General features: G+C 36.3%; 2 protein-coding genes across 2 annotated transcripts; one reads left to right on the top strand and one right to left on the bottom strand.

Annotated features, from left to right (window-relative positions):
• Window positions 1-133: 133 nt before the first annotated feature.
• LOC5508633 (dnaJ homolog subfamily B member 14) lies at window positions 134-18,374 on the top strand. The gene is made up of 10 exons (XM_032377421.2): window positions 134-305; window positions 1,341-1,515; window positions 2,721-2,866; window positions 3,242-3,367; window positions 3,978-4,031; window positions 4,621-4,700; window positions 5,268-5,377; window positions 6,128-6,182; window positions 6,479-6,593; window positions 16,830-18,374. The coding sequence occupies exons 1-10, from the start codon at window positions 137-139 to the stop codon at window positions 16,940-16,942; spliced, it is 1,143 nt and encodes a 380-aa protein (XP_032233312.2). The 5' UTR covers window positions 134-136; the 3' UTR covers window positions 16,943-18,374.
• LOC5508645 (ras-related C3 botulinum toxin substrate 1) lies at window positions 13,496-15,373 on the bottom strand. Its single transcript, XM_032377423.2, has one exon. The coding sequence runs from the start codon at window positions 15,072-15,074 to the stop codon at window positions 14,457-14,459; it is 618 nt and encodes a 205-aa protein (XP_032233314.1). The 5' UTR covers window positions 15,075-15,373; the 3' UTR covers window positions 13,496-14,456.
• Window positions 18,375-18,902: the final 528 nt, after the last annotated feature.

Genomic DNA, 18,902 nt, shown 5'->3' with positions numbered 1-18,902 from the left:
GATTAATGATAATAAGAGAAAAAAGCGAGATAAATAACTTCAGTTAATAAATTGAATGATGAGAGTGAAAAAAACACGGGAAAACCATAGGCAAGAGAACACGTCACGGTCCACCTGTGGTGTTCCTATATCGCACATGCGCAGTGATGAGTCAAGCGGAGGTAAAAATAAAATGGAGGGCAATAAAGATGAAGCGCTGAAGTGCCGGCACTTAGCAGAGAAATACCTCCGAGAAGGACAGACGGATAAGGCGATAAAGTTTCTTAAGAAGTCAGAGAGACTTTTCCCTACCAAGCACGTTCAAGGTTTGTGCGAATTTCCCATTACGTGCGGTTTTCTCCGCCATCGAAGTCTGACTTCTGGACGTAAGAGTTCGTCATGTTTAAACCTGGTGTCGATCTAAGTCTAAGATTCTGTCTCGGAAACTGTCTTACTATAACAAGTATTTACATTGACATCTTGACTGATCCTACTAGATTGGTTTTGTTAGAGAGTGTGAATATTAAACTTTGGATTCACGACAGATCACGACTATAATTTTACGGTGCAATTTCTACAACACACCGTTTGTTGTAACATCTACGGTCATTGCTTTAGAAAAATAGTATTCTAATTCTGATAGTTGTAATTAACGATCGATCGAATAATCTATATATAAATCAAGTAATCTATTTTCTTTATGACATTTGAAATTAGGACGAAATGATATGAGTGAAGACCAATGTCTTAGAATGCCTCAAATCTTATAAGTAATTTATGGTTATGTTATGGATATGATATTCTGTCCTTTTTTATACTGAAGATACAGTAGTAGTTATAACTTTTATAGAAGTAATTATAACTTTTATCTCACCAAATTTAAATTACTCATTACTACAAAGTACAACTCTTCTTTTTTGATAGATTATTACATAATATTGATATTTCCCATTTGGTGGATACTGTAAATCTTTACTGTGAATTGTGCTGAGGTTGTGTTTTGGTATCACTACAAAAAGACAAGCTTTGGTCCAATTGCTTGCATCTTACTATCTATGAATTCATTGTATGCCAATGACATTCTGGCAATATAAAATCTCCATACCCTATGGAAATGACATTACCAGCTGACTGGACTGAATTTATATTTTGGTGCCTGCTTACATAGATGTGTGTACCCTTACCCTCAGCTCATACTATAGTAACTTTATTGATAAACCCACCCTCTCATCTGAGAGCAACACAAATATGCCTAAAAAAGTATCTAGGGAACTCAAAATATGTTAAAGTTAGAGTTTGAATTAACAATAAGCCATTGGTCTTTTACGCCATTCTTAAACTTTATTATCTTTCACCTCAAGATTTACTAGATTCCTTATCAAAAAATGGTGCATCTGGGGGTGCAAGGAATGGAGACCTGCCTGATGGAGTAAGGCACAGGTCACGGACACACAGCACAGGCAAGGATAAAGAAGAGGCACCCAAAGAACCTAAGGAGAAGGACTACACTCCAGAGCAACTAAGTGCTGTTAAAAAGTAAGTAGATACAGTGGCTGAAGCTCAGTATGGTCTTCCTTAAAGCCGTATTGTCACCAGTTTACTTCCGGTCGATTATGAAACAATCCCTGATGATTTTAAACAGAAAAGGCAAGAAATATTTTAAAATATTGAAAGCAGTGTGTCTATTGGAAGTTTCTTTGAGGATGTGATTGATAATTTAGAGCAGATGGCCTGTTAAATGTCTTGGATTCTAATAGATTCTTTTTGTCTTTTAATGGTTGAGGTTTCCGTCTGAGCTCTGGAAGTAAACTGGTGACAATGTGGCTTTAACACTGTTAATAGTACCAATGAACTAGCCCAACAAATTGCTGCCAGAAAGTAGATAGCTGGGGCTCAGTTCTGTGGTCTTCCTTATCACCAAAGATAGTACTAATGGGCTAGGCAAACTATGTCATAAGTGCTGTCAACAAGTAAGTTGGAGGCTAGGGCTCAGCTCTATGGCCATCCTTGTCACTGAAGATAGTACCAATGGACTAGAGTTCCAAATGGTTCTATAACATCCTCTTAACATTGTGAGTGACGTGGTTAGGAGACTGGACCTAGGTTTGGTGTCTCATCCAAAAAGACTGAAAGCACAGGAGAAACATGTTCAACCCACTTACAGCATTAAATTCAAACCCAGACCTTATCCTAGAAAATACAGTACAGAATCCACGCCAAATCCACGTTGGTAAATGTTAAAATACATTCAGTCCGTACTGTACCTCGTGTTCAGAGACATGTATACCTAGAATAGTCCCAGTGTTCAGAGACATGTACAGTATATACCAGTTCACTATTGTTTTAGGAGACAGCTCCTCAGGATTAACATTCTTATACATATCTGTTAATGCAATTGATTCTTAGTTGGCAATGTATACATAAGATCCAGGGTAAGACCTCTGAAACCTGTTCCTCTTGAGAAACAAGCTTGTGTTACCAATCTTTGAAGGCCCTTCCCAATATCCATAAGGTATAGACCATTAGAGAAAAATAAAGAAAAAACATCCTCTTCACCTTCTGGGGAGAGAAAGCTACATACTGTAGAACACAATACCAGCTACAGTTCCCTACTCTTAAAGGTAGCACATCCATAGGTTCTTTATCATCCCCTTACCTAGGACTGAAGTGCTTATGAGACAGTTCTCCCATTATAGACTTGCTGTTTACAATGTTTCATCATTTTTTTTTTTTTTTTACAGAATTCAGAATTGTAAAGATTACTATGAGATCCTTGGAATAAGCAGAGATGCCCCAGAAGAAGACATCAAAAAGAAATACAAAAAACTGGCACTACAGTTCCACCCCGACAAAAACAGAGCGCCTGGTGCTACTGAGGCTTTCAAAGGTACGGTACATACTACGCTAAGCTATTAATGCAGATTTTTTTATCTGATTACTATACAATCACTTTATTTCACAAGGGTAGCATAAATCTGTGTTTTGTTTGCCCCTTTTTTGTCTGTAGAGAGAAAAATTTTTCCTGTTACCCAAAATAGAATGTCAGCCTTTACTCAAGTCTGTTTGCTACTACTGTATCCTGATGAATGGTATTTAACTCAGTAGAAAAACTACAGCATCATAAGAACTATATTAGATTAAACTCATGTAGGTGGTCTGTAATAGTGTAATAGATTATTATTTTAATAAATTATTTCCTATTTTCCTAACAGATTCTCACAGTAAAAGTCTGTATATTTTTATTGTTGGTGTTTCTTTTCAGCCATAGGAAATGCTTTTGCTGTACTAACAGATGCGCAGAAGAGACAACGATATGACAAATACGGAGACGAAAACCCACAACCTCAGCTGTACCACAATCACTATGACTACTCTAGGGGATTTGAAGGTATGTACAATAATCAAGACATGTGGACCCGAGAACATACTTATTGAAGGTAAAGACTACAGCTGATTTCACAAAACATTGGCTGCATCGTTTGTGAACTCTGTTGAAAACTAGCAAGGAAATTTGACAACTTCAATTGTTACTGTAACTTGCCAAATAATCTGGCAACTTGATGGCAAATGTTTACACAAGTTTTGTGAAATTGTAATGAAATAGTTTGTTCAATTGTAACAGTTGGTAATGGCAATTGCTATGGAATTTATTGGGTTGTTTAGCTGAACAGATTATAAAGTTCAAGACCCTCATCAACCTCAAAATTAAGATATTTAGCACCCCTAAAGTCAGAGTCATATCTTTCACATTGGTACAGTACATACATATACTGTAGGTAAAACGGTAGAATCTTTATCATGTGGCTGTGGTTCAGCTTTCTGGTACTAAAGTGTCCACATATCAAAGTTTCTCTATTCATTTTTTTATTCTTTGTGTAAAAATTTGTGTAACTTTTACCTGTAAAAGGACTATAGGTTAATTGCTGAGCAAAGCAGGAAAATACTGCTAAGAATCTATCTCTGTTTTTTATTGATGGATGGATGTGTTCTATCTTCAGCTGATATTACTCCTGAAGAAATTTTCAACATGTTCTTTGGTGGGCCTGGTGGAGGTAAGTTGCTATAAATAAATGGCCTTGATCTCACTTGCTCCTACTTGAGGGATTCACTGGGTGTGCATGTGAAACAGGGTGTTACTTTGGCTGTCAGAACCTAGAGAAATTACATCCAGCCTCCGAACACCTAATGATTCTACAGTTTAGATGCCATACAATCCAGTTACCAGGCTCTTTGAGGCCCTTACTGTATATTATTAGTGGATAGCAAATTTGTGACTTTGAATATTTTGTATCATTTGTTTTACAAGTATTGTACAGTAGTATTTAATTTGAAACTGCATCTGATTTTTTTACATGTAAATATACTGTAAAACAACACCTCTAAAGGTTAGTTCTCACTAGGACGCAAGCGTAAGCGCAACACAAGTGAAAATCGGTCAAACTCAAGTGCAAGCGCAAGAAAATCAAGCAGTTGCGTTCTCTTAGTGAGAATCAGAAAATTATGTGCGTTGCAATTGCGCTTAGGTCCAAGTGAGAACCAACCTTAACTGGATCGCCTTCAACTCAAAACAATCCTGCATGTGGCAATAATTAACCAGTCTAGGTGTCATTATGCAATTAGGCTTAGAGTCCTCTTCTTTAGGTCGAGTTTTTGTAAATAGAAGACACCGTGGTACTCGCCATAACCATTTCCACCAGCATGATGAGGGACAAGAAGCCAATGTAAGCTATTCACAAAAATCATCCTTGTATTGTAATCTTAACCAAAGCAGTTGATAGTGAAAGAGACTGGCCAAAAAACAATTCATCGAGGCTGTGCTCTGTGGTCAGCCAAGTAATCCTCCCTTCCAGTATTTATTACAAGTAATCAGCACTAATTTCCCTAAGCAGAGTTGTTGAGAAAGGCTTGTAACAAATTAAGCGAACCAAAATGAATACAGTATTAGTTAGCCATTAATCCAGTAGTTTGTAGGTAGTTTGGATCTGTTGGCAAACAGCCTACATAGCTGTTCGCGAATTTTGCACATAAAATTTTGTAAACAGTGTGCATATGTTTGACATTGGTGCTGTATGGCAAATGCTGGCACCTTTTATGCCTTTGACTCAAACATGTATCTGCACTCTCAATAGCTTCCTAAATTTGTTTTATTTATTTTCAACCATTTTGAAAATAGTGCCAAACAGTAATGCCACACAATTTTATTCATTATTTAAACTGCAAAAATACTTCATGCTTTCTTTTTACGCAATTTTATATTGAAATTTCTAATCTCTTATGTTTTCTTTCAGCAACAATTCTACTCAATTCTACAGTTTCTTCCAATTCTTCTTCTTGTGTTAATGTCCTTACTCAGTACATTCATGTTACAAGATCCACCATATTCCCTACATAGAACGTCGTAAGTACAACAGGGTTTCAGACAGAATCCCCTTAAAGAGCCCTCGCCAGCCAACCTTTGTTATTATTTTTAACCAATATAAGAAAAATTAAAAGACAAATTATGAAAAGAAATCGTGTAATGACCATTGGTAAATAAAGTTTTGCTTCATTTAACAAATTCAATGGAAAATATTATAAGACTAGGTGCTTTCTGCAATTCTACAGTTTCTTCCAATTCTTCTTGTGTTAATGTCCTTACTCAGTACATTCATGATGCTTTCTCGCAAATGGTATTTAAATAGCTACTGTAGGATGGCAAAATGGCTGTTAACGGAGCTCCTTTAAGGGAGGTTACAGTTGCGGCGGAAAAAGAATCAGGCCCATAGTCAGGAGGAGTCAGGGGTTTGATACTACTGATTTCAAAACTTGTTCTTCTGCAAACTACTGTAGGAAAATATACTTTGCTCCACCTGATGCCCAAATCCCGGCTATCAGGATAGGAACGATCAACCCTTTCAGCTTTCTCAACTATCTGTTCCATATTTCAAGCCAAGTGTTCCCAGCTTTAAAAAAAACTTAAAGCAATGACCCCTCTTTGAAACGTCCATTTGAGTAAAAAAGACACATAACAAGAGTGAATGTATGTGTACGTTTCCCACTTTCTGATTGATTATTTAAATTAGATTTTCATAGTATTTAGTACTATATGTATTTCGTATTGAGTCATCTCCAATACCCCACCCCATATTTTGTTTTGTTTTTATTTCAGGGCATATCATATACAAAGAAATACTTATAACTATCAAATTACCTACTGGGTCCAGGTATGTATTCTGTACTAGCCACATTAAGCCTTGTTTCTCATTTTGTCTTGGTGAGTTGCACGTTTTGGGGGGAGGGAGGGGGGTGGAAAACAGAATTTTTGTTCCAAAATGCTTTAATCCATCCTAAAAATCCTGTCTGGGGAGTCTCTGTATCCCTCGTGTACAATTTGTGACCTTGAGTACCATAACTACTGTATCAAGTCTAAAGGAAGTTGTCTTATAAACAACTGCAAGGGAAGGCCTACTTTCCTTACTACCCACAATTGTAATCTTTGATCACTTGTATTCTGATGTAGGAGGGTTTTCAAGAAAGTTATGCAGATCCGCAAAGTCTTAAGAAATTAGAGAAAAAAATAGAGCGAGATTATGTGAACAGATTGCAGACACAATGCTACAGAGAACGACAATACCGTAAGTACATGTCTTTACATACATACACATAATATACACATAAAAAATATTTATTCACATATTACACATATACACATAATCCTATTAAAGTGTGTTGGTGTTTGACAATGATAAGTACATGTATACAGATATACACATCTATACACATACAGTATATACACATCTATACGCATACAGTATATACACATCTATACGCATACAGTATATACACATCTATACGCATACAGTATATACACATCTATACACATACAGTATATACACATCTATACACATACAGATATACACATCTATACACATACAGATATACACATCTATACACATACAGTATATACACATCTATACACATACAGTATATACACATCTATACACATACAGTATATACACATCTATACACATACAGTATATACACATCTATACACATACAGTATATACACATCTATACACATACAGTATATACACATCTATACACATACAGATATACACATCTATACACATACAGATTTACACATCTATACACATACAGTATATACACATCTATACACATACAGATATACACATCTATACACATACAGTATATACACATCTATACGCATACAGTATATACACATCTATACACATACAGTATATACACATCTATACACATACAGTATATACACATCTATACACATACAGTATATACACATCTATACACATACAGTATATACACATCTATACACATACAGTATATACACATCTATACACATACAGTATATACACATCTATACACATACAGTATATACACATCTATACACTTACAGTATATACACATCCATACACATACAGTATATACACATCCATACACATACAGTATATACACATCCATACACATACAGTATATACACATCTATACACATACAGTATATACACATCTATACACATACAGTATATACACATCTATACACATACAGTATATACACATCTATACACATACAGTATATACACATCTATACACATACAGATATACACATCTATACACATACAGATATACACATCTATACACATACAGTATATACACATCTATACACATACAGTATATACACATCTATACGCATACAGTATATACACATCTATACACATACAGTATATACACATCTATACACATACAGTATATACACATCTATACACATACAGTATATACACATCTATACACATACAGTATATACACATCTATACACATACAGTATATACACATCTATACACATACAGTATATACACATCTATACACATACAGTATATACACATCTATACACTTACAGTATATACACATCCATACACATACAGTATATACACATCCATACACATACAGTATATACACATCCATACACATACAGTATATACACATCTATACACATACAGTATATACACATCTATACACATACAGTATATACACATCCATACACATACAGATATACACATCTATACACATACAGATATACACATCTATACACATACAGTATATACACATCTATACACATACAGATATACACATCTATACACATACAGTATATACACATCTATACACATACAGTATATACACATCTATACACATACAGTATATACACATCTATACACATACATATATACACATCTATACACATACAGTATATACACATCTATACACATACAGTATATACACATCCATACACATACAGTATATACACATCCATACACATACAGTATATACACATCCATACACATACAGTATATACACATCCATACACATACAGTATATACACATCTATACACATACAGTATATACACATCTATACACATACAGTATATACACATCCATACACATACAGATATACACATCTATACACATACAGATTTACACATCTATACACATACAGTATATACACATCTATACACATACAGATATACACATCTATACACATACAGTATATACACATCTATACACATACAGTATATACACATCTATACACATACAGTATATACACATCTATACACATACAGATATACACATCTATACACATACAGTATATACACATCTATACACATACAGTATATACACATCTATACACATACAGTATATACACATCTATACACATACAGTATATACACATCTATACACATACAGTATATACACATCTATACACATACAGTATATACACATCTATACACATACAGTATATACACATCTATACACATACAGTATATACACATCTATACACATACAGTATATACACATCTATACACATACAGTATATACACATCTATACACATACAGTATATACACATCTGCACATTATACACAAATCCCCTGATAAGTGGGCGACCACGAAACAGGCTTGTAGGGATGAAACAGTACTTTGCATGTTTTTTTTACTACACATGAAGATACATATATCCCGCTCTGCATCTGTGCATCAAGCACTCTTCTATGAACACCTACATTTACGCATTACATGCACATATACACATCTACTTCACATAATCTACTTCTTTTTATGTTGTTGTAGCTTTCTATTTTAGATTTCTATTTAAGTCTCAAGCAGCCCTGGTTTTAAAAGATACCTACAGTACTTCTTTTAGGTTCTGTTGCAATAAAAAAAATATGATGCACCCAAAAATAATAATAGGGTTTCAAGTTTTCTCTATTCATTGCAATCTATTAAAGTGAGAAACTAGGAGCATATTGACTTGATAATGACAAGGGGATAGAATTAGCTTGCTCTGCACCCAAGTCAGAAAATTTAGTTGCCTACCTGTTATTGGTGTTACTGTAGTTCTTGGAATGTCGGAGTAAAGTATTATCAGAAAGAACAATAAAGATAAATTATCCATACCCCTTTAGAATGAAGTTTGGATAACCCAGTATCAAAATTTCATCATTTTCTTTCATCGCATTAGTAGTTTGAGTTGTTTGTATTTGAATATTGTACAAACCAAGAGGGCAAAATGGAAACAAACGTTGCCCTTTTCTGTTTTGAAATTTGACTTTCCCAATATTGCAGTCTTAAAAACAAACAATTCGTGGAAATTTTGCCTTTTTCTGTGTCCATATTAATTTTAGAACTATTACAGTATGTATATACCAGTATTGAACCAAGATGATATGAAGATTTTACGCTTCTTTCTTCAGTATAAAATCGGCTTTTAATTATTGTTATTATTATTATTATTATTATTATTATTATTATTATTATTATTATTATTATTATTATTATTATTATTATTATTATTATTATTATTATTATTATTATTGTTATTATTATTGTTATTGTTATTATTATCATTATTTTGTTCCATCAATGATACATGGAGTGGACACTACAACAACAATACACACAAGCGGGCAGGCAGACCTTTTACAAATTTTAACATATACAAACAATAAAGAAAATATAGTATATGTAGTTAAAGACTTATGCAAGTGTAGTTTCTATAGTGTTCTTGAGATGGCTATTTTCAAAGTCTTTAAAGTAACTTAATATTTTTAAGGAATGCTGTAAAATTATAGGCTTCATTTTCCATAGATGCATGATATATATAGTATTTGGCAACGAATGGACAAAAAATGAGTAAGCAGTTGTTTCTATCTAGCCGCCCATACAATATTTCAGCATCGTTACTGGTAAAGTAAGATCTTGTTTTCGCCCAAACCAACGAAAAAACGAAAATCGGCTTTTTGTCGGTACTGCAATCTGTAAAAATCAGTGCATGAAGATTTCCATTTTTATGTCAATAATGGCATTGTATTTTTAGCTCTTGAAATCCAGTATTGAGCTTTTCGTATTAAAAAAAACAGATCTAAAATTACCTTTTTCTGTGGAAAATTAGCTTTCTCGATGTTGGAGTCTGTAAATCAGTGCAACAGGAACTTCTGTGTGTAAATCGTGAGGTTGTGGTTTAACTTGCTGGCATTCCTGTATTGCACGATCCCCGATGGCTGTTTCCGATGTTGTCAGTGACTTCCTATTTGTGTCAACGTTCAGCTGTCCAGTACCGGTATGGGCTGCTCAGTTTATTTACTGTTCTAATGTACTAATGCGACGTTTGCATTTTGCTGACTGGGAAAAAATCTATAGTCGACAGTATTTTTTTTCGTTTTATTGTTAGAACATTTGCTTTTTACCATTTAAAATCATCTAAAGTCACAAGCCAAAGACGAGTCCGCAAAACTTCTTCGCTTCCTTTGTTCAATACTCTATTTTTAGGTGGCGAGGTGGTTTTTTTGGTTTTACTTTGATTGGAGTTACTATGAATGACCGCAGTGCTTATACCTAAACCAATTGGAGCCCAAACTTTTTCTAAAATGCGGTATCTCAATGTAGGTTGTTTTACTGTTTCCCACTTAGCATTGCGTTTTTGCTAAACGCCAACTATTATTCCTTTTATAGAAGGTATCTCTGGCGTACGTTTCCGGCTCAAAATTTAGCCTGTTAAAAATTATCTCTACCTTGAAAGTAGGTCCATTCTATTGCTAATATACATCTAAAGAAGCTGTGGTTACGGATATTTCAAAACTGAAATGTTCCAATATTCAAAATAAAACCAATACAGCAGTGTGACGCAAGTCAGGTCCAGTGTCACGCAAGTCAGGTCCATTGATACGCAGGTCAGGTCCATTGTCACGCAAGTCATGTCCATTGATACGCAGGTCAGGTCCAAGGTCACGCAAGTCAGTTCCAAGGTCACGCAAGTCAGGCCCAGTGTCACGCAAGTCAGGTCTAGTGTCACGCGAGTCAGGTCTAGTGTCACGCAAGTCAGGTCCAGTGTCACGCAAATCAGGTCCTGTGTCACGCAAGTGATATCCAAAGTCTTTAAATTACTTATTGGGGAGTGACTCGCATTTTTTCTTAAACCATAGAAAAAAGGCGTAATTGTATCCTTACAGTACGTACCTCTCTGGCTACTGATAAACAAGAAATTAGTCTAATCCATATCTTTTCCTGCCTCCTTTGGATCATAAAAAAAGTGCCTTAAAGGGGAGCCGTTTGACCCTGACATTCAAGACAAACTGTCCTTCTCTGTTTATATTGACCTGTCGCCTGTCGTCTCTCGCCAGACAGTATCTGTACCTTACCGCGTCACAGACGAAGCATCTCCATAAACACGGAGACATTTTGCCTATAACACCCGTCAGATTCGACTCCATATCAATATTTGGGTGACCTTCAAACCCGCACGGTCAATCTCTGTGAGGCCTGGGTCTAAGGGCTTTTTAAGATTAGTGAGATAAAAATTTGACGAATCTGTCAGGTTTTTTTGGACAAATTCTTGCCACGAGTCTCAAATTGACAGGAATCAGCATTTTTCACCATATTTTCTGGAGATCAGGGAGCGGGAAAACTTTAGCTCTTCTAAATATGGGCATCACTGACCATATAAGGCAATGCAAACGAAAGACACTATCCTTGGGGAATATGTTTGATATGTTTTGGCACGGAGATATGTTTAAGTAAAGGCTTCATATACAGTTGACGGCGGGCCCATAAACAAGGCGCGTATATCAGAGATATTCCTGAAATGTATGTCCTTGGAAATAGATGTACATTCGTTACGCGGGCTCACAATTTTCTAGGAACCGCTGAACTTTTGCTGTGACGTCATTCAAAGGCGCCTTGTTTTCCATCAATCAATATAAAAAAAGTGTTTGATATGTTATTTTCACAGTACTTCAATTCATCTCTAAATATATTTAACCTAGAGCGGTAAATATTATGAGAACGCCAGTACATGAACAGCTGCAATATTCAATCATTCTTGATGTGCATTCCACTTATCTCCCAGACCTAACCTTACTTTATCAACCCGTGTATAAGAACTTTTTTTTTTTTATTTCTGGCAAAATATGTTCTTATATTTTGATGTACCTATACCATAACATCTAGAAGGTATGTTTTTGTATGTTATACTGCCTGTGATGTTATCTTTAATGGAATAGTAACATGTCTAACAAATTTGTATTTTAGAACCCCTTATTGTGGTTTTATTTTTCATAAGTGACCCTTCAAATAAAAACTTTGCGATTTTTGGCTTCTCGTGGTTTTAGGGGTATTTAGTTACATTATTCTGCTTAAAGATTCTTAAATCACGAGGGTTTTACTGTATCTTAGCCTTCTGGTCAATTTATTTTTTTATGTTGTGTGTGTATGTTTTTTGGAGGGGGTGGGGGGGATATTTTCTAAGCATATACAAACATCGAGGGAGCTCTCTCGACAAAACTCTTCATAGGAATGGTATCTCTAACAATTTGCCTCAAGGTGTTATTGATACAAAAGAAGATATGCGCTTGTCTTGTTGAATATAACAAATCATCAATATATGTTGAAAGAGAATTCAGCAATTTCTGCCTCATAAGCCTAATGGAAATCTGACTAGCAGTCAAGCTCTGTTTTTGATTTTGAAAATCCCGACCAAGTACTTTTAGAGCGACCGCAGAGAATCCTGGGATTACGCTCTCAAACCGAGCGTAAACTAAAACATGAACGATTTCTTACTTGAATGCTAATATACTATCAGTACTGTTAATTTACTAAATGATAAACAATATATACGCGAGCAAATGCATCCAAAATATCCCAGATTCTATCGTTATTTTTTATATTCTCGTACGATAATTCAAATCGCATTTCTATATTGGTATTTACATGGTATTTTCAATTTTTTAGGGAGTTGACTTTTTTATGCGCTAAGTAATTTCTAATGGATATTAAGTGCAATTACTGACACGCTTTTAGAAAGATAGTTCATTTGGCGACCCAGACGGGTAATCTAGCGCGAGGAAGTATATTTGATTATCTGAAAATATATTTTTTTAAAGCGCATTTGCTGAAAGTAATTCCACGCGTTATTAGCTCGACCTCGCCGTGAAATCGCTAACCGACTACCCTTATCAATTAATTACAGCGACTTTTATTTTGTTTTCGTACATCTCTCTACGACAAACATTGATATATTTACAAAATAATATTTGTCTTGCTTTTGTAAATCATTGTCCTTTTTCCATCTGTGTACAGTACACTTTGTGATAACCGAAATTTCCTGATACTGACCCAGGCAATTACCTTCCGACTTTGTGTTGATCTGGGCGGATAACAACAGTTGAGATTTGAATAGCGTCTCTATGAGAAAAGTTTATTTCGTAGCCCCCAAGCTGAGAGACTAACCGACTTTACTCGCATTTGTCGCTTCGTCTGAATAATTTTACATTTTTTATAGCTCTTTAAGTCCATATAATCTATTTAATCACTCGCGAGTGTTGACAGTTTGAACATAATCCTTTTTGGACCATCAAAATCCATTTCTAAAATCACTCGAAACTCTTTCGCCGTACAAAATGGTTGTCAGGCTAAAATAATTATGGATAAGAAAATAAATTATTTGTGAAAAAAATCATTTAGGTCGCATATTAAATGACAATTACTTTATTTGTGTTCTCTAAGGAACCGATACCCGGTTCATTTTTTAGTCCTTAAATAAATAAGAAGCGTCTGGCTTTACGGTAATTCGATACGAAATACGCCTTTCAGTCCATTTTTGCATTTTTTTAACCTACATTTGCAATCTAAATTATCTTCGCTGTTCTCAATTTCATAACCGCGTTCTGTCTCTAACATTTTATACCCTAATCCTACAATCTCAATTTTTCCATTGTTTTTTCACCCTATGATATTCTTTATTATTGTTCAATATTTCCTTGACCTTTCGTAAAATGCTCTGCACCTTTCGAAACTGTCGTTTGACCTCCAACACCGATTTTTTTTTCTGGATGTTGTTGCTATAATTGTGCATGTTTCTTTATTCCACAATTTAGCAAACGCTGATTTAGCTGTAACTACACCCTTTCAGCTATCCTCATCACGAAATAATGCATTTTTTCTTTCCCTTTTTTGGAGCAACGCAGACCTTCACTGCTTCCGTGAAAACTTCCACATATCCTTTCTGTGTAAGAGCAGAGCACTCTAAATACCGCTTAGCGCCGAGTTTCTTTGCCATTTTTCTTCCCTCCTTCACGCTCACAATAGCTGTCGGAGAGTCGTCATCCTTTTTTCCTCGCTTCTTATTCTCGTTTTCCCTCAAATCCGTCTTTGTGCCGACGACAATGATGGGAGAATTCGGCGAGCAGTTTTTCACTTCTGCATACCACTTATTCTCAACATGGCGGAACGAGTCCATGTCTCCCACAGAAAAACACAAACAAAACACATCCGTGTCGCTGAACGGCTTGGAAATCTTCGTGTCTAGATTGTCCACATCGCAAAGTTCCAGCTTATACACTTTGCCATCCACGATAATGTTCGCGACATAGTTATTTGAGATGGATTCGAGGTGCTTTCTGGACATGGTGTTGCTCTTGTAACATAACTGCAGCAGCAGACATGTCTTTCCAACCGTGCTATCCCCGAGGATTACAATCCGAATATTCCGCTCAATGTCGATATCTGTGTTCGGCACGACTACGAATCCATCCACCATCTTGTGCGGCGAAACTCGCTCTGGGTCGCTTTAAAATTTGGTAAATGTCTCCGCGTTTTCCAGCAGTGTTTACGGCTTGTGTGTATCTGTGAGGATTTGCGGAGGCGAGTTCACGCCGTCGCTGTTTGCCGGCTGCGTTTTGGCGAGATATCTTATGACTCTACGTATTTTCCGGCTGCGTGACGTACAAGCAAAATTGGATTGGCTCCGTTGTTGTTTTCGCTAGGTGTGCCTTTATTTCTCATCACACTCCCTATCCAACTTCCGAGTTAAATATCCCTAAATTCAACCCTTGTATTGCCCTCTTAAAATCCCGCAATTCTACTGGAGGACTTGCTTATAAATATCTGGATTTATCCTATGCAAATTCACTATCCTCTCCCCTCTAAATCTCACCACAGTAATATCAACAATGTCTGAAAACATTAAGGTCACTTAGCTTTAGTATTATTGTTAGAAACTTATGTGAAACTCTCTCCAAGAATTATCCCCTTTTTTTCCAGTCTGTGCAAATTTTTCACATTTGCTTGATTCGCTGCATAATTGAACAGTTCCAGGGTCTTGTGATTAACGCTTTATTTTGGTTATGAAATGTGCCATTATAATTCCACCAATAATGAACCGTTCCACGATAAAAGGTTTTATCTAGTACTCTATACCATCGACTGTGCCGTGAAATTTGTTTTGATTTTTTGATTTTTTTGTTTCGCTATACAATCTACCATTTCGTAAAGCGCGGAATATGCAACACTCCAGGGTGCAAACAAAGCTCAAGGGAAATTATTGATAGCGATATTCGTTGTTTCATCATTCAACTGGTTTTTATTCGTGTTTTTTGTTTTAACTAATTGTTGTCTTTGCTAATGTTTTCGTAGAAGGTCGAGAATCATTGCGAAGAATATGAATGCGGAATTGTAGAAGAAGTATACAATAAAAGAAAATCATATGGAAAAAACTGATATAAATACATATGCCGTTTTATCATGGCGATCATGGTTCTTTATTTAGTTGATCATGTGTTCTTGTTGTCAGGCGGTGGTCTCTTTACTAGTCTAAGAGGGTTTTACCGGATTTATGAGCTTTTTTCTCGTCTTGTTGTAATCATCGTTGGGGCTTCCTGTCTTATTTTTATTGACATTGTCGAAAAGAGAATTATGAAGATCAGTAACTCCGATATTTCGCCGCATGTTTGGTGAAACCTGCCTTTATTTATTATTATTATTTTTTTTTATATATAAAAAATCTAAAGTGAATCTCCTTTCCCACCCTTAGTTCGTTCCATAACTCTATGTAATACAGACTCTTGGCTGCGACCCGGCTCTCATTCGGGATTATTCGGAAATGTTTTGTTTTCGAATATTGAAATTATGTGGCGTGCGCTGGGGCGAGCGCGATTCACAGAATCCCTAATATTGAAAACAAAACATTTCCGAATAACTCCGAATGAGAGCCGCCTAGCAGGCTATATACAGACTCCAAATTAAGACTGATTAAGTCGGGCAACATGTACTTTTAATAGTTTCATAATAGCCATCTTCATGCTTAGCCACCCTGTGTAAAACGGACTCCAAATTAAGACTGATTATGTCGGGTAACATGCATTTTTCACAGCATCATAACAGACATACTCATACTAAGCCACCCTGTGTAATACGGACTCCAAATCAAGACCAAGCCAGGCAAAATGCACTTCATAGAACAGTCATTTCTCACTATGACACCCTGTGTAAAACGAATTTTTCCCTTTATCCTCAGGTCAAGACCTTTACACAAGAGGACACTTCTGGCACGAGCCCTCGCTGATTGATAAAGCCAACAATATGCACATGCCGAACTGCGATGCGTTGGAGAAGATCATCGGGGGCTGAGGAATTCAAATCTTAAATCTGACAAGGACGACGCCGGGCCCAAAAATACGAGTGTATATAACCATGGACAAGATGATTGAACTAAGATACCTGTGTCTTGGAGAAGGGGGTCCGTAGAAAAAAGGAGGAGAATTTTCCAAATATCCTCCCTGCTGTTGCTTTCTAAAGCCGGAAGTAGCAAAAGAAACGGAAGGGCTTACGCGAAATCTTATGGAAGCAGAGGCGTGGCCCACAATATACATAGAACGCCCTGCGCAGCATAAAAAACTGACAACTTTAAACTGCCCCTTTGAACAGCTACAACAAAACGCAACATGAAATGTTTAATTAAGGATATAATAATATCTTGGAAAGTTTCTCGGGATTTTTTTTATCCCATCTCGCTAAATTCCCATTTGAGAACTTCCTTGCAAGGACACTTCGGATTTACGATACGTTTTCTTTCTCCCGAGACATATCGTAAAGTCCAGGTTCCACTGTAGTTGGAAAGGTGGTCATATATCGAGCACTGCACAATTCAATGCAGTAATTTACACCATCAAAGCATTTACAAAAAAGCCTCAGGTAAATATAATTTTAAATTTAATTACGTAATCCCAGATATCTAGGGTAGTTGTTTTATATTTCTGTAGAAATGTACAGTGCATCAAACGAAGAGAAATTGAACATGCTAGGAGAGGCATTACTCCCGAACAATCAGAGTCGGCACGGCAGGGGCGCGACGTACGAATGGGTCAGTACGCAGCTCTTACAAGCTGCAATTTAATTGGGCAAATGAACAATATCTGCACCTCGACACAAAGAACGAGAAGACTAGAGACAAAGAACTCCTTTGTAGAACGAAGATAACAGGAGACAAAGCAGCTGCGTACTTACTCGTACGAATCGGGCCTTATGCAGTCTATTGGGTTTTTTTGTGTCCTTTGCTGGGTTTGTTTCTATTATGACAATTCTATAAAAAAAATCAAAATTGACGTTTCAGAGGTGCAGGTAATCGTTAATTATGCTGAGGTGCTCGCACTATAAACTCACTCACCCTTTTCCATTATTTTACAAATAAAAATGTGCTGTCGTTTTCGGGAGGAAAAAACACACTTTTTTCTCGCGCTCACATTTCCTTATTTTGTCTTGTTATCAATATCATATTTTAGCTAATTTCAGTCAAATGTCAAATTAATTTGACCAAAAAATCGCCTAGAATCTCAGAATCAGGCATATTTATCTTGGCCAGTTTTCATAACAAAATGTATTCAGGGCGAGTGGGGGGAATCATTCTACACAAGTGAAGGGGAGGGTGCAGTAAGTCTTTTGACTACTAGCTGTCATGATGAGAAATTTTTTAGCTGGCTTTAGAGTTTATAAAGACTATTCATCAAAATCTCAAATATTGTAAATTATGAATGAACAAATAAAATTCAAGACTTCGCTTTGAGGATGGGGGTGGACAGCTAATGAAAGGGATTGGGTCGAGTTGATAAGCGAACAGCATGCTGGGTCCTAGAAAAGCCGACATGAGTCTAGCCTCCTCCGCAGGCATCTCTACTCTGTAATGGCCTTTATTCAGATTCGGGATACCTGTGTTTGTCATTTTAGGACGCGAGAGACTGGTACCAGCGTGTAACTTTCTGTGTCGCTCGTCTCCTTTGATGCGAGGTTATCTTTTGTTTACAGGTGTTGGACTTGTTCAAAACTTGCGGCAGGGTAAGAATTTATCTAGCCTCCTCCGCAGAAGTCTCTTAGAAACCGAGACTGCAACTCTAAGACTCTCGCGGGTTTCCTGTGGTCGACAAATGCCTGGAATCCCGAGCGCCTGTGTTTCGTTTCTGATGCTTTCCTGGCAAAGCGATGCGGAGGAGGCTAGATTTATTTACCATAAGCTCTTATCTGAACTTCTAGGGAAGGGGGGGGGGGGGGGGTCCACTCCAGTGATTTTTTTTTTCTCCCTCGAATTTGCTCTATT

The sequence above is a fragment of the Nematostella vectensis genome, chromosome 11 (assembly GCF_932526225.1).
Source record: "Nematostella vectensis chromosome 11, jaNemVect1.1, whole genome shotgun sequence".
Taxonomy (NCBI): Eukaryota; Metazoa; Cnidaria; class Anthozoa; order Actiniaria; family Edwardsiidae; genus Nematostella; species Nematostella vectensis.
The sequence above is the reverse complement of the archived record's forward strand: the minus strand, read 5'-3'. Positions and strand labels throughout refer to the sequence as shown.

What these genes read in the sequence shown, in the direction of transcription:
- LOC5508645 (XM_032377423.2), bottom strand. Translation starts at nt 15,074, where the DNA reads ATGGTGGATGGATTCGTAGTCGTGCCGAACACAGATATCGACATTGAG.
- LOC5508633 (XM_032377421.2), top strand. Translation starts at nt 137, where the DNA reads ATGCGCAGTGATGAGTCAAGCGGAGGTAAAAATAAAATGGAGGGCAAT. An exon ending in CAACTAAGTGCTGTTAAAAA is followed by an intron (nt 1,516 to 2,720) that starts GTAAGTAGATAC and finishes TTTTTTTTACAG; the next exon opens with AATTCAGAATTGTAAAGATT. An exon ending in CTTTGGTGGGCCTGGTGGAG is followed by an intron (nt 4,032 to 4,620) that starts GTAAGTTGCTAT and finishes CCTCTTCTTTAG; the next exon opens with GTCGAGTTTTTGTAAATAGA.